Source organism: Tiliqua scincoides, chromosome 1 (assembly GCF_035046505.1).
Source record: "Tiliqua scincoides isolate rTilSci1 chromosome 1, rTilSci1.hap2, whole genome shotgun sequence".
In the NCBI taxonomy this organism is placed as follows: Eukaryota; Metazoa; Chordata; class Lepidosauria; order Squamata; family Scincidae; genus Tiliqua; species Tiliqua scincoides.
Genome location: NC_089821.1, coordinates 310,307,579 through 310,319,623, shown reverse-complemented (window position 1 = coordinate 310,319,623; position 12,045 = coordinate 310,307,579). Strand labels below are relative to the sequence as shown.

At 50.9% G+C, this 12,045-nt stretch overlaps 1 protein-coding gene across 1 annotated transcript in view; it reads left to right on the top strand.

The window, feature by feature from the left end:
• The window catches only part of NID2 (nidogen 2), a 60,061-nt gene that overhangs the window by 16,760 nt on the left and 31,256 nt on the right, over positions 1-12,045 (top strand). Inside the window, 3 exon segments of the mRNA XM_066624359.1 lie at positions 2,786-3,012; positions 8,477-9,192; positions 11,225-11,374. Of these exon segments, the coding sequence (XP_066480456.1) occupies positions 2,786-3,012; positions 8,477-9,192; positions 11,225-11,374 (1,093 nt within the window).

Sequence of the window (12,045 nt, the reverse complement as noted above, 5' to 3'; positions counted from 1 at the left end):
CAGGAGGCCTTGCAGGTCTCTTGGTATCTGGTGCGCTCCCTGGGGCATTTGGTGGGCCGCTGTGAGATACAGGAAGCTGGACTAGATGGGCCTATGGCCTGATCCAGTGGGGCTGTTCTTATGTTCTTAACTACAATTCCCAGGAGGCCTTGCAGGTCTCTTGGTATCTGGTGCGCTCCCTGGGGCATTTGGTGGGCCGCTGTGAGATACAGGAAGCTGGACTAGATGGGCCTATGGCCTGATCCAGTGGGGCTGTTCTTATGTTCTTAACTACAATTCCCAGGAGGCCTTGCAGGTCTCTTGGTATCTGGTGCGCTCCCTGGGGCATTTGGTGGACCACTGTGAGATACAGGAAGCTGGACTAGATGGGCCTGTGGCCTGATCCAGTGGGGCTGTTCTTATGTTCTTAACTACAATTCCCAGGAGGCCTTGCAGGTCTCTTGGTATCTGGTGCGCTCCCTGGGGCATTTGGTGGGCCGCTGTGAGATACAGGAAGCTGGACTAGATGGGCCTATGGCCTGATCCAGTGGGGCTGTTCTTATGTTCTTAACTACAATTCCCAGGAGGCCTTGCAGGTCTCTTGGTATCTGGTGCGCTCCCTGGGGCATTTGGTGGGCCGCTGTGAGATACAGGAAGCTGGACTAGATGGGCCTATGGCCTGATCCAGTGGGGCTGTTCTTATGTTCTTAACTACAATTCCCAGGAGGCCTTGCAGGTCTCTTGGTATCTGGTGCGCTCCCTGGGGCATTTGGTGGACCACTGTGAGATACAGGAAGCTGGACTAGATGGGCCTCTGGCCTGATCCAGTCGGGCTGTTCTTATGTTCTTAACTACAATTCCCAGGAGGCCTTGCAGGTCTCTTGTTATCTGGTGTGCTCCCTGGGGCATTTGGTGGGCTGCTGTGAGATACAGGAAGCTGGACTAGATGGGCCTATGGCCTGATCCAGTGGGGCTGTTCTTATGTTCTTAACTACAATTCCCAGGAGGCCTTGCAGGTCTCTTGGTATCTGGTGCGCTCCCTGGGGCATTTGGTGGACCACTGTGAGATACAGGAAGCTGGACTAGATGGGCCTGTGGCCTGATCCAGTGGGGCTGTTCTTATGTTCTTAACTACAATTCCCAGGAGGCCTTGCAGGTCTCTTGGTATCTGGTGCGCTCCCTGGGGCATTTGGTGGACCACTGTGAGATACAGGAAGCTGGACTAGATGGGCCTCTGGCCTGATCCAGTCGGGCTGTTCTTATGTTCTTAACTACAATTCCCAGGAGGCCTTGCAGGTCTCTTGGTATCTGGTGTGCTCCCTGGGGCATTTGGTGGGCCGCTGTGAGATCCAGGAAGCTGGACTAGATGGGCCTATGGCCTGATCCAGTGGGGCTGTTCTTATGTTCTTAACTACAATTCCCAGGAGGCCTTGCAGGTCTCTTGTTATCTGGTGCGCTCCCTGGGGCATTTGGTGGGCTGCTGTGAGATACAGGAAGCTGGACTAGATGGGCCTATGGCCTGATCCAGTGGGGCTGTTCTTATGTTCTTATGGGGGGAGGCAGGAGTGGGTCTCTGATAAGAAGGGAAGAACCGATGATCACTGGATCTTTGGCTGAGGGAGGGCAGGAGAAGAAGCCCAAGAGGGTTCTTGCCTTACAGTTGGCTGCAGAAGCCCAGGGAGGGACAGAAAGGAGGCAGGGAAGCTGGGTGGGTGGGAGGCTGTTTGTAGCAATCACACTTTCCTCCACATGGCTGTTTCTTGGGGGAGGAACTCTCATTGAATGGCTGGCCCAAGTGGGACTACTTATGAGTAGAGCTGCCAAGGATTGGGTCATCCTGATAAGCCTCACAGCTACTGTGCATGACCCACCTCCCTCTTGCCGCTTCTGCCCCTGCTCTCTTGCAATCTTTCCCACCCCCTTCTGCCCTGTTTACAGATGGGATGGTACGTCAGGGGAGTCTTGAACACCCCCCACCACACGCAGAGCCTGGCAGCAGCCCTGTTTTTTGTGGCAGGCTTTTTAAAGGAGACAGTACAACTTGAATCCCATCTAGTCACAAAGGGGTGACTCAGCAACTTGGAAAGTGCCCCTGTTATGAGTCTTTTTTGAGTCAAGTCATGGCGGGTGGAGACACTCGAGTCAGTCGGCGCTGGACTTGCCCATCCCTGCATCTTACCACAGAATCCTAAACATGCCTACTTGGCAATAAGTCTCATTTATTTCAATGGGTCTCACTCCCAGGTAAGTGTGAATTGGATTGTAGCCTTTAAGAGGTACTTGAATTTAAAAAGAGGAAGAGAGTTGACTGTGAAGAGAAAGGATTTTCCAGTGATAGGGAACTGCAAGGGAACAGGAATATAGGAAGGAGCGAGACCAGGGAGGCATCTGGGAGGAAGTACAAGAGGCTTAGAACAGAGACCGAAAGCCAAGGAAAAAATGGTACAGAGGGAGTCATATGATTGGAATGATAAGCAAAAAACAGACTATCAACTGGGCAGCAGCCTTTAACGCTGAGTGGAAAAGTTAAGAGTCGGACCAGGAAGAGCGATGAATATTAATCCTCACAGCAGTCCTGTGAGGTAGGTCAGCTCCATTACCCCTGTAGGTCTGATGAGGGGCTGAGGAGTGCAGCTGGCCTACAATTGGTGGGTTCACAGCACAGGAGCCTGCTCTTCTCCAGAACTCTCCTTTGTGAACTGGTCTCCATCAGCTTAGTTGGGAGCTTGCCCAAATCAATGGTGCTGGGAACTGTGTGGGAAAGTGCTGGGTTCTGACTCCTGCGTTTCCTTTGGTACTCCTGCAGCTTAATACCTTCCAGGCAGTCTTGGCCTACAGCGATTCGGATGCCTACGCCCTTTTCCTTTATCCTGAGGATGGGATCCAGTTCTTTGGAACGCGCCCGAAAGAATCATACAATGTCCATTTGGAACTCCCTGCTCGAGTTGGCTTCAGCAGGGGGGATTATCAGCGAAGGGAAGGTCCGTACTCCAGCGTGACCAGCAACGAGCAGTCAGTCAAGGACCTCTACCAGTAAGTAGCTGGTGGCTTTGCTGGGAACCCCTCAAAATATTGGTTAAAGGCAAGCATTCCTTCTATTTTTTGACAGCTGGTTGCAAATGATGAGGTTGGCTGAGTTCAGACATAAGACCAAACTGTTGCTTTAGATCAGGGGTGCCCAAACCCCGGCCCAGGGGCCACTTGCAGCCCTCAAGGCCTCTCTATGTGGCCCGCAGGGAGCCCCTAGCCTCCAATGATCCTCTGGCCCTCCTGGAGATTTGTTGGAGCCCACACTGGCCCGATGCAACTGCTCTCAGCGTGAGGGCAACTGTTTGGCCTCTCAAGTGAGCTGTGGGATGAGGGCTCCCTCCACTGCTTGTTGTTTCACGTCTGTGATTCAGTAGGAGCAGCAAAGGAAAGGCCAGCCTTGCTTTGTTCAAGGCCTTTTATAGGCCTTGAACTACTGCAAGACCTTCATTCATTCATATAAGTTCATCTTTAATATATTCATTTATGTAAATTTATTCAAATTTGAAATGTAAATTAATTCGGCCCCCCACACGGTGTCAGAGAGATGATGTGGCCCTCCTGCCAAAAACTTTGGACACCCCTGCTTTAGATCAGTGTTTCTCAAACTTTTACCACCGCAACCCACCATCGTCTGCAGTGGTCCTATCACACCCCATAATGCCTTGTGACTTCCAGGTCACATCCCAGAAGGCAAGGCCTCAGGGCATTCTGGGGTGCAATGTGGCCCAGAATGCCTTGTGGCTTCTGGGTAGTGCCAGCCCTGCAACCCTCCCAAAATTGGGTCACAACCCACAGTTTGAGAACCACTGTTCAGATTATTGCAGTCCCCTCTCCTCTTCCTCTGCACAAGGGAAGAGGATTGAAAGCTTCCACTTCTGATGTTGAATAAGCCAGTTTCCATTTTCAGAATTCTGGGAGCAAACCTGCCTCATCAATTTGGAAGGGAGGAGGGGTTCGGTGTCAGATGTCAAACTCAGCTTTGTTTGCATAGCCCAGCTGTTGCAGTAGATAATGCTGGGCCTGCCAGGAAATGTGTGCTTGGTCTTTGGTTCAGTTTTTAAAAATAATGTGGGTTCAAAGAAAGGCCAGTGCTGGGAGGAAAACCTGTGGAAACCTCCCTCTGGGATGGTGCTGGTGGTGATGGTGTTCCAGGCTCTTGCCCCAGAAAACCTGTTACCCTCGGTGCTTTGATTGACAGCTCCCTATGCTTGACTGCACTGTGTGCTTGTGAGTTGATGCAGAGTCTTGCTGTCTCGAAGGATGCTGCGGTGCCTGGAGGAATGGAAAGAGATCAAAGCCGGGCGCCTGGAGGCTTTCCTCTTCAAGACCTGTCACAGGGCGACAGAGGAGTGGGGGCAAGCAAAGAAGCTCTCTTGGGTCCACAAAAGAGACAATTGTTAGTCGCATTCAAACTTTCTCTCTTCGGGAAGCCCAGTGTGTCTGCTACGAAAACCCTGAGTGTTGCAAGGATTCTGGGGCACATTCTAAGGGCTCGGTTCATTCTGAGTCTTAGACAATCTTGTTGGGCTGCCTTGCCTGAGTGGAGTGTGCCTTAAAACGCACCAGGCAGTTCCACAAGTTTGCTATTAGGTGAAATGCTTCCTTTGGTCAGTGCTGAACCTACTGTTTGTCCATGTCATGTGAGCTACCCCGACACACATGTCCCTCCTCGTTCCCTGTTTGTGTGAACTAGTCCTGACTCAGGTTCAGGTTCTGTACAGTCAGCACTGAGCATGCGGTTGGCCCTGGACAAATGTTAGGAGCTGGATGGAGGTTGTTCCCACCACGCAGAGGGTCTTCTACTGAGGTTTTGGCTCCAAGGAACACATCCCTTGCCTCTTCCTGAAACAAAGGCATCCAACAGTGAAGCATCGCAGCAAGCGTTGGAGAGCTTGGGGTTGGGGAGAATTTGGAAATTTCACTGAAACCTGACCGGCACGAGGAGTTGAGCTTGTAAAGCACAGCTGCCGCAGCACACACGGCCCAAAGTTATCAAATGCCAGCTGCTCTCTGGCTGGAGGGAGAGGAATGTGAGAAAATAAAGCACCAAGGAGCTCACAGCTTGCTTACGCCACTATTACAGGATATTTTCTGTCCAGATATCCTGGGGACCTGGCAGGCTGCTTTGCGACCTGATTTTTATTCAAAATGTTGTATGACCAACTCTGAAGAAATGGCTGCAGATAATGCTTTCTGCATGCTTGCATGTGTGCATACACAGAGAGAGAGAGAGAGAGAGAGAGAGAGTCTCAGCCTCAGTGTGTTATCTTATCTATTTGGCTGGCTATTCCAAATCTGGATAGGAAATGCGGCTGTCCTCTGCCACCACCACCAACGGCGCATGGCTCCTCTTGTCTTTTGGCACTATGTGGGGTTTTTCTTCCCTTCCTGCTCTCCAACCTTCTCACAAGCTTCATGTCCCTGGGCGTCTCTGCAGGACAAAGCGACTATTCTCCTTGCGCCCTCTGTGATGTTCCCCATATTCCCATTACTTCCTTGTCCCTGCTTTCTCCAGCATTCTGCTGAAGCTCAGTGCACAAACGCATGTTGGGTTTGGGTAGCTATAGGAAAACTGCTCCTCTGAGATTGAAACCCACATGGCAATTTGCAGCGTTGGTTGATTGTGTGGCCATTCTGTGCAGTTGGAGTAAGGTGGGGCAAAGAGGTTGAGCACAGCCCTTTAGTCTGTCCAACACCTGAAAGCCCCCCTCCTGCAGATGCTTAAAACTCTTTTATTTTGACTTATTGGGGATTCTCTTGCTCTCACTTTTTATTTTCAAAAATGGAGGCACTTCAGCCAGCAACAAAATAAGAATTGCACCAAAACTAGAATCAAGTTAGTGGGGCACCTTCCTTACGAGGAAAGGCTATGGCGTTTGGGCCTCTTCAGCCTAGAAAAGAGACGCCTGAGGGGGGACATGATTGAGACATACAAAATTATGCAGGGAATGGACAGAGTGGATAGGGAGATGCTCTTTACGCTCTCACATAACACCAGAACCAGGGGACATCCACTAAAATTGAGTGTTGGGCGGGTTAGGACAGACAAAAGAAAATATTTCTTTAGTCAGCGTGTGGTCGGTCTGTGGAACTCCTTGCCACAGGATGTGGTGATGGCGTCTAGCCTGGACGCCTTTAAAAGGGGATTGGACAAGTTTCTGGAGGAAAAATCCATTATGGGGTACAAGCCATGATGTGTATGCGCAATCTCCTGATTTTAGAAATGGGCTATGTCAGAATGCCAGATGCAAGGGAGGGCACCAGGATGAGGTCTCTTGTTATCTGGTGTGCTCCCTGGGGCATTTGGTGGGCCGCTGTGAGATACCGGAAGCTGGACTAGATGGGCCTATGGCCTGATCCAGTGGGGCTGTTCTTATGTTCTTAACTACAATTCCCAGGAAGACTTGCAGGTCTCTTGTTTTCTGGTGTGCTCCCTGGGGCATTTGGTGGGCTGCTGTGAGATACAGGAAGCTGGACTAGATGGGCCTATGGCCTGATCCAGTGGGGCTGTTCTTATGTTCTTAAACTACAATTCCCAGGAGGCCTTGCAGGTCTCTTGTTATCTGGTGTGCTCCCTGGGGCATTTGGTGGGCCGCTGTGAGATACAGGAAGCTGGACTAGAGGGGCCTATGGCCTGATCCAGCAGGGCTGTTCTTATGTTCTTACGTTAGAAGATAAAGCAGCAATCAAGAGCTAAAACTGACACTGAGGAAAGGAAAACCAGGACCAAACAAAAGAAAAAAGATTCAGCACAGCAGGTAGACCACATGTGTGCTGGACAGGGAACCTGTCCTAAGGCAGCAGCAAGACACTAGTAAAGTGGGGACAACAGAACTTCTTGGAGCTGCTGCCGACGTGGCTTGGCAGTGGAGTGCTGACTTTACATGTGTCAGATCCCAGTCTCAGCCTATGGAAGCATCTCCAGGCAGGGCTGGAGAAAGACTGATCCAGTGGTTCTCAAACTGTGGGTCGGGACCCACTTGGTGGGTTGTGAATCAATTTCAGGTGGGTCCCCATTCACTTCAGTATTTTATTTTTAATTCATTAGGCTTGATGCTCTCATGGTATGTGACTGAATTTGGGGTATTACAGATCTATATTTTGAATAGGCTACTCTTCATATGCTTTTATATGATCGTCAATGGGGCTTACTCCTGGGTATGTGTGGGTAGGACTGCAGCCTAGAATTGTTAAAAATTTTCTTGCTCGATGATGTTACTTCCTTTCATGACATCGCTTCTGGTGGGTCCTGTAAGATTTTGTTTCTAAAAAGTGGGTCCTGGTGCAAAAAGTGTGAGAACCATTGCTCTTATCTAAAAACCTGGAGAGAGTCGGGCAAAACAGACCTGCGATCTGACTCAGTTGCAGGCAACTTCCTATGTAACTCACAGAGCAGGGCATTCCATGTTCTGGATGCCACCACAGAAAAGGCCCTTCCCCTTGTCCCCGCCACCTGCACCTCAGAAGAAAGAAACCTGCTCCCCAAATCTGGCACTAGCCAGGAGTCTAACATCATCAGCACATGAGGAAATTGCGTACTGTCTTCAAAGAGCCTCATGTAGAAGCCGTTACACAAATCTAGCTTAGATGTAACAAACAGCCCACTCCTACCTAACCCCGCTGCATCCTAGGGTGGGAGGGACAGTTGCACAGGTCTCCTTTCAGTAAGCAAACTTTTGTTCCCTTGCACTGGGGAAAGAGTGTTTTTCCTATAGGTCTCCTTGGTTCTGCACCAGCTCCTTGGTCCTGCAGCGGTGCAGAACTAAGGGCACGATCCTAACCTGGAGTTAGGTCAGCACAAATCCCTTCTGCCAGCCCAGGAGTGTTGTGAGGCACTTTCATGCCTCCCTGCGCCATTGTGGGCCCTGGGGAAGGTGAGTTTGCGTCGGCTGAGCTTGGCCGACGCAGGGATCTGGGGAGGAGGCAGGAGGGAGAAATTTGGGGGCAGGGGAAGGGTGGGCAGCAGGTGTTGGAGATGGAACACCAAGGAGATGGAGAGGGATAAGATTTGAATGGGGTGGAGATCAGGGCAGAGAAGAGGCATGTTGAGGGATGGGAAGGGAGTGGTTAGTATCTCTGCTGAGATCCTGCTGCTCTTTGTGGTCTCAGTCCAACTCCCTGGGACCACTCAGAGTTGTGTCAGCCCCCCCAAGGATACAGCACAGAGCATGTATTTAGGGATTTAGGTAGGAATGGGCTGTAAATTCAAGTGCATGAAACTTGATTTGCTTACATCCATCCTTTGCTAAATAAATTCATTGTATCTCCCACTGTCAAAATTTAGTATGTAAACTCTTTGGGGCAGGCACCTGTGTTTTTCTTATGCTACTTGTAAATTACCTTGTGCACTGGCAATGTTGTATTAATATCAACTTGTGGCCTTATTGCAGGCGTGTGATTTCTTTGCCTTCTGGCAGTTTTAAAAAAGTAACTGTTCTGCATTAACAGTTCTTTATCCTTCATGTAGGACCAGCAACTCGGGGATCCCGGGCGTGTGGGTCTTCCATATTGGCAGCACCTCCGGGCTGGACAACGTGATCCCAGCCACAGTTGGTGGGAAGCCTCCCCTTCCCTTGGGACATCCAGACAGCAGCCCCGTCGACCATAACATCGAGGAGGCGGAATATCCTGATGCAAACCTTGATTACGCAGAGTCCTTCTATGATGGCAATGAAGATGACTTTGAATACTCGCCCCTGGCACCCACTGAGCTTGCACCTGAAACCAGATCCGGTGCTTTGCTACACCCTGATGACCAGTTTGATTACAGTGAGCCCAGGCATTCCGACACCAGGCGAGATTTGGATCTGGAGCCCACGTTGCTGTATCCGGTGTCCAACCACCCCTATCCTGAGCTGGATTCTGTCCTGCTGTTCCCGGAAGGGGAGGAAGTCCCGTCCGTAGCATCTTCTGTATCAGAAGAAAACACTAGAACTCCGTCTTCGCCCCTGGTGTATGAGAGTCCTATTGAGGCGGTCACTGCGGTCCTGTTGGGGCGTCCTGGTGACAGGGATGCTCCTCGCCCCAAGGAGGAAGACAGGGGCGTCCATTTGGAAACGGAAAGTGCTCCCATCTACCCAGAGGAGGAAGTTCTCCTGGAAAGCTTTCCAGGCAACACCCCCCCTTTCGGTCACAGAAGGCGGATAGTTGATGTTGATGAGGATGTCGGTTTTAATCCAGATGGTGAGTTCCTCAGATGTCTTAAGAGGGCAGACCCCTCTTATCTGAGAGGCAGTTCTTTGCAGCTCTTAGGCAGCCGTGTTAAGAGTATGTGATCTTGGGAATGTGACTCAGTCCAGGCCACCAGTGCTGCTGGAGAATGGCCTGACCATGACAAGAGGCCAGTGACATCACAGCTGGTCCCTCACCAGCCCCAGGAAGAGCTGAGATGTCCAGACTGCTGGCCAGACTTGGGTGGTGGAGTGGGGTGTGTGTGCTGTGGTCTTGGGGTGGGAACAGAGAGCACCTGCAAGAGGGTCAGAGAGAAATGAAATGAGGAGGGAAGGGGTGAGGAGAAGTGAAGGAGAGGTGGGGAGGGGAGGGGATTGCTGAAGAAGGAAGCTCCAGGCATCAGACCCAGGAGCATCATGCTCTGTGTAGGGAACCCTGAGCCAGTTGGAGGAGGACAGATCAGGAACATGCACCAACTAGTGCCCGGCACGGCAGTGGGAGGAAGGACTGACCATGGTGGGGGGTCTGGGCCCTCAGGTACCCAGGTAGGTGCAGAGAAGAGCATCCACTTGAAGTGAAAGGAACTCAGAGTTGACAGGTTGGGACCAGAACTGAGAGAGTGGACAGACTAAAACAGGACCAGAGTGTAGCAACATCCAAGTCTGTGGGTGGAGGGCTGAAGCCCCCTGTAATGTCGCATTCTCCCCCCTCCAGGAGACTCAGCCCTTGGTCACACAGCTGTGAGCATCCCCTTCGCTACTTTTCAGTTTGGTGGTGCCCAATCTTCTGGTTGGTACAGTGGTTTAAGCCATTTCTGCCCAATGTTGCATATATGCAACATGGACCAAATGTGTACACCTGTTGGCTGAACAAAAAATTGATTAAAACTTGAACAGGTTCATTCGTCACACATCCAAATTTACTTTTAGGAACAAATGTGATGAGATACGAAATGTATTGTTGTCTAGTTAGGGGCTTATTTTTAGTCTAAGGTAGCCATGTGGGGGCTCAGGCCAGATTGGGACTGTGGTGCAGGGGCAGTTTGGAGGTTTTAACTCTTTACTGCCTGTACTATTTTCCCACTCCCTGGAAGCAGCTATGGAGTTTTGGTGGTGCCATTGATTACAGTGGCAGCTTTGGATAGCCTTGGGAAGAGTTTCAAGAAGAAAATTATGTGAAGGGGCAGGGCTGAAAGGCAGGGGTGAAATCCCCTGCAGCCTCATTGTGGAGAGACAGCAGAGAAAGGGCAGAGAAATAGAAGTGTTTCTATTGGGCCTCACGAGATGACTGCTTACCAGAGAGAATCAATGGGACATGCATTTGCACTCCTGCCCAGGAGTAGATAACAGTATTGTAACTGGACTACGTTGTGTTAGTAATTGGGATCTCCCTCACCTTCTGGGTTCAAAACGTGGGATAAGATGAGGGAGACAGAAGTAGCTACTGCATTGATTCTCTCTTTTTGAAAAGTTTGGTCAGGGCTACAGCAAACTTCCCCAGTTGTTTAGAAAACCCAGCTGGGTTGTGCTGGGCTAAAGATCCACCTTGTCTAGCTTTAAGTTGCTGCCCAAGACCAGCCAGCTCTGTCTTGGAAGCTTACAAGTTTAGAAGCACAGCATGCAGGCAACAGCCTCCCCTGTGTCTAATCAGGTAATGTGTGGTAGACTGCCTGTGACCATGGAGGTTTTGTTTAGGTGTCGTGGCTACTAGCTATCGATAGACCTGTCCTCTATGAATGTGGACATTCCTCTGGCCATGCAAGGAAGCTTCATGTGTGCATAAGGCCTAGATGAAGTGCTCGGGTCACGCGGGAAGGATGATTGGATAGGCCTGGAGCTCCACATGACAGGTTGAGGTGACACAGTGGAGAGGTGGCAAGGGAGGGCACCAGGATGAGGTCTCTTGTTATCTGGTGTGCTCCCTGGGACATTTGGTGGCCGCTGTGAGATACAGGAAGCTGGACTAGATGGGCTTATGGCCTGATCCAGTGGGGCTGTTCTTATGTTCTCGTCTCTGAAGTAACCCATTGCATTTTGTGTTGTAGTGTTCACATATGGCACTGCCAATGTGGAAACCTGTGAGCGGCACCACAGCCAGTGTTCCCCACATGCCTTCTGCACGGATTACCGCACTGGCTTCTGCTGTCACTGCCAGAACAAGTTCTACGGCAACGGCAGGCATTGCTTGCCAGAAGGTACGTCACAATGGGCTGCTTGCCCCCTAGAAGTCATGCAACTGCTCCAGATGTGTGTAAAATGCCCCTGCTGGCCTTGCACTTCCCTGAGGCTGGCACTGGTGTGAGTCATTCCCTCAGGCCACTGTGGGGAGGAGGTTAGTTGCATGTTCTTGCAGCCATACAAGGCCCCAGTGGAAAAAATAAGTAATTTTTGGGAGCGGACCACAGACTTGCTTTCAAAAACATGGTGGCCCTGGGGATGCGGGAATTCCCTTCTATTTCATATTCACTGGATCTGGGCCCTTGGCCAATGTGAGTGCAGAGTGGAGGAAAGGATGAAGACTTTCCTGGCTGAATGGGCTCTTTAGGGTATTGGCCTGGTCAACAAACCATGACTGTGAAATGGTGGGAAGGAGCGCTGAGCATGCGTGCTGTCCCCTGCCCCATATTCTTCCTCTACCCCTTGTGCCCACCCAGCTATGAGGGAGGAATCCTGGTGATTTAAGCCACAGCTCCGTATGTTGCCAGCACCAGGAGCTGTGAATCAACAGTGGTTCACAAATGAGGATTTGAAGCGTGAATCTGATCCTGCTTTCATACTGTGGTTTGTAATCACTGTTAGGTCACGGCTCCTGGGGTGGACAGTCTGCAGGCTTCTCCATGTTTGGGGGGGGGGGAAGTGCCCTACC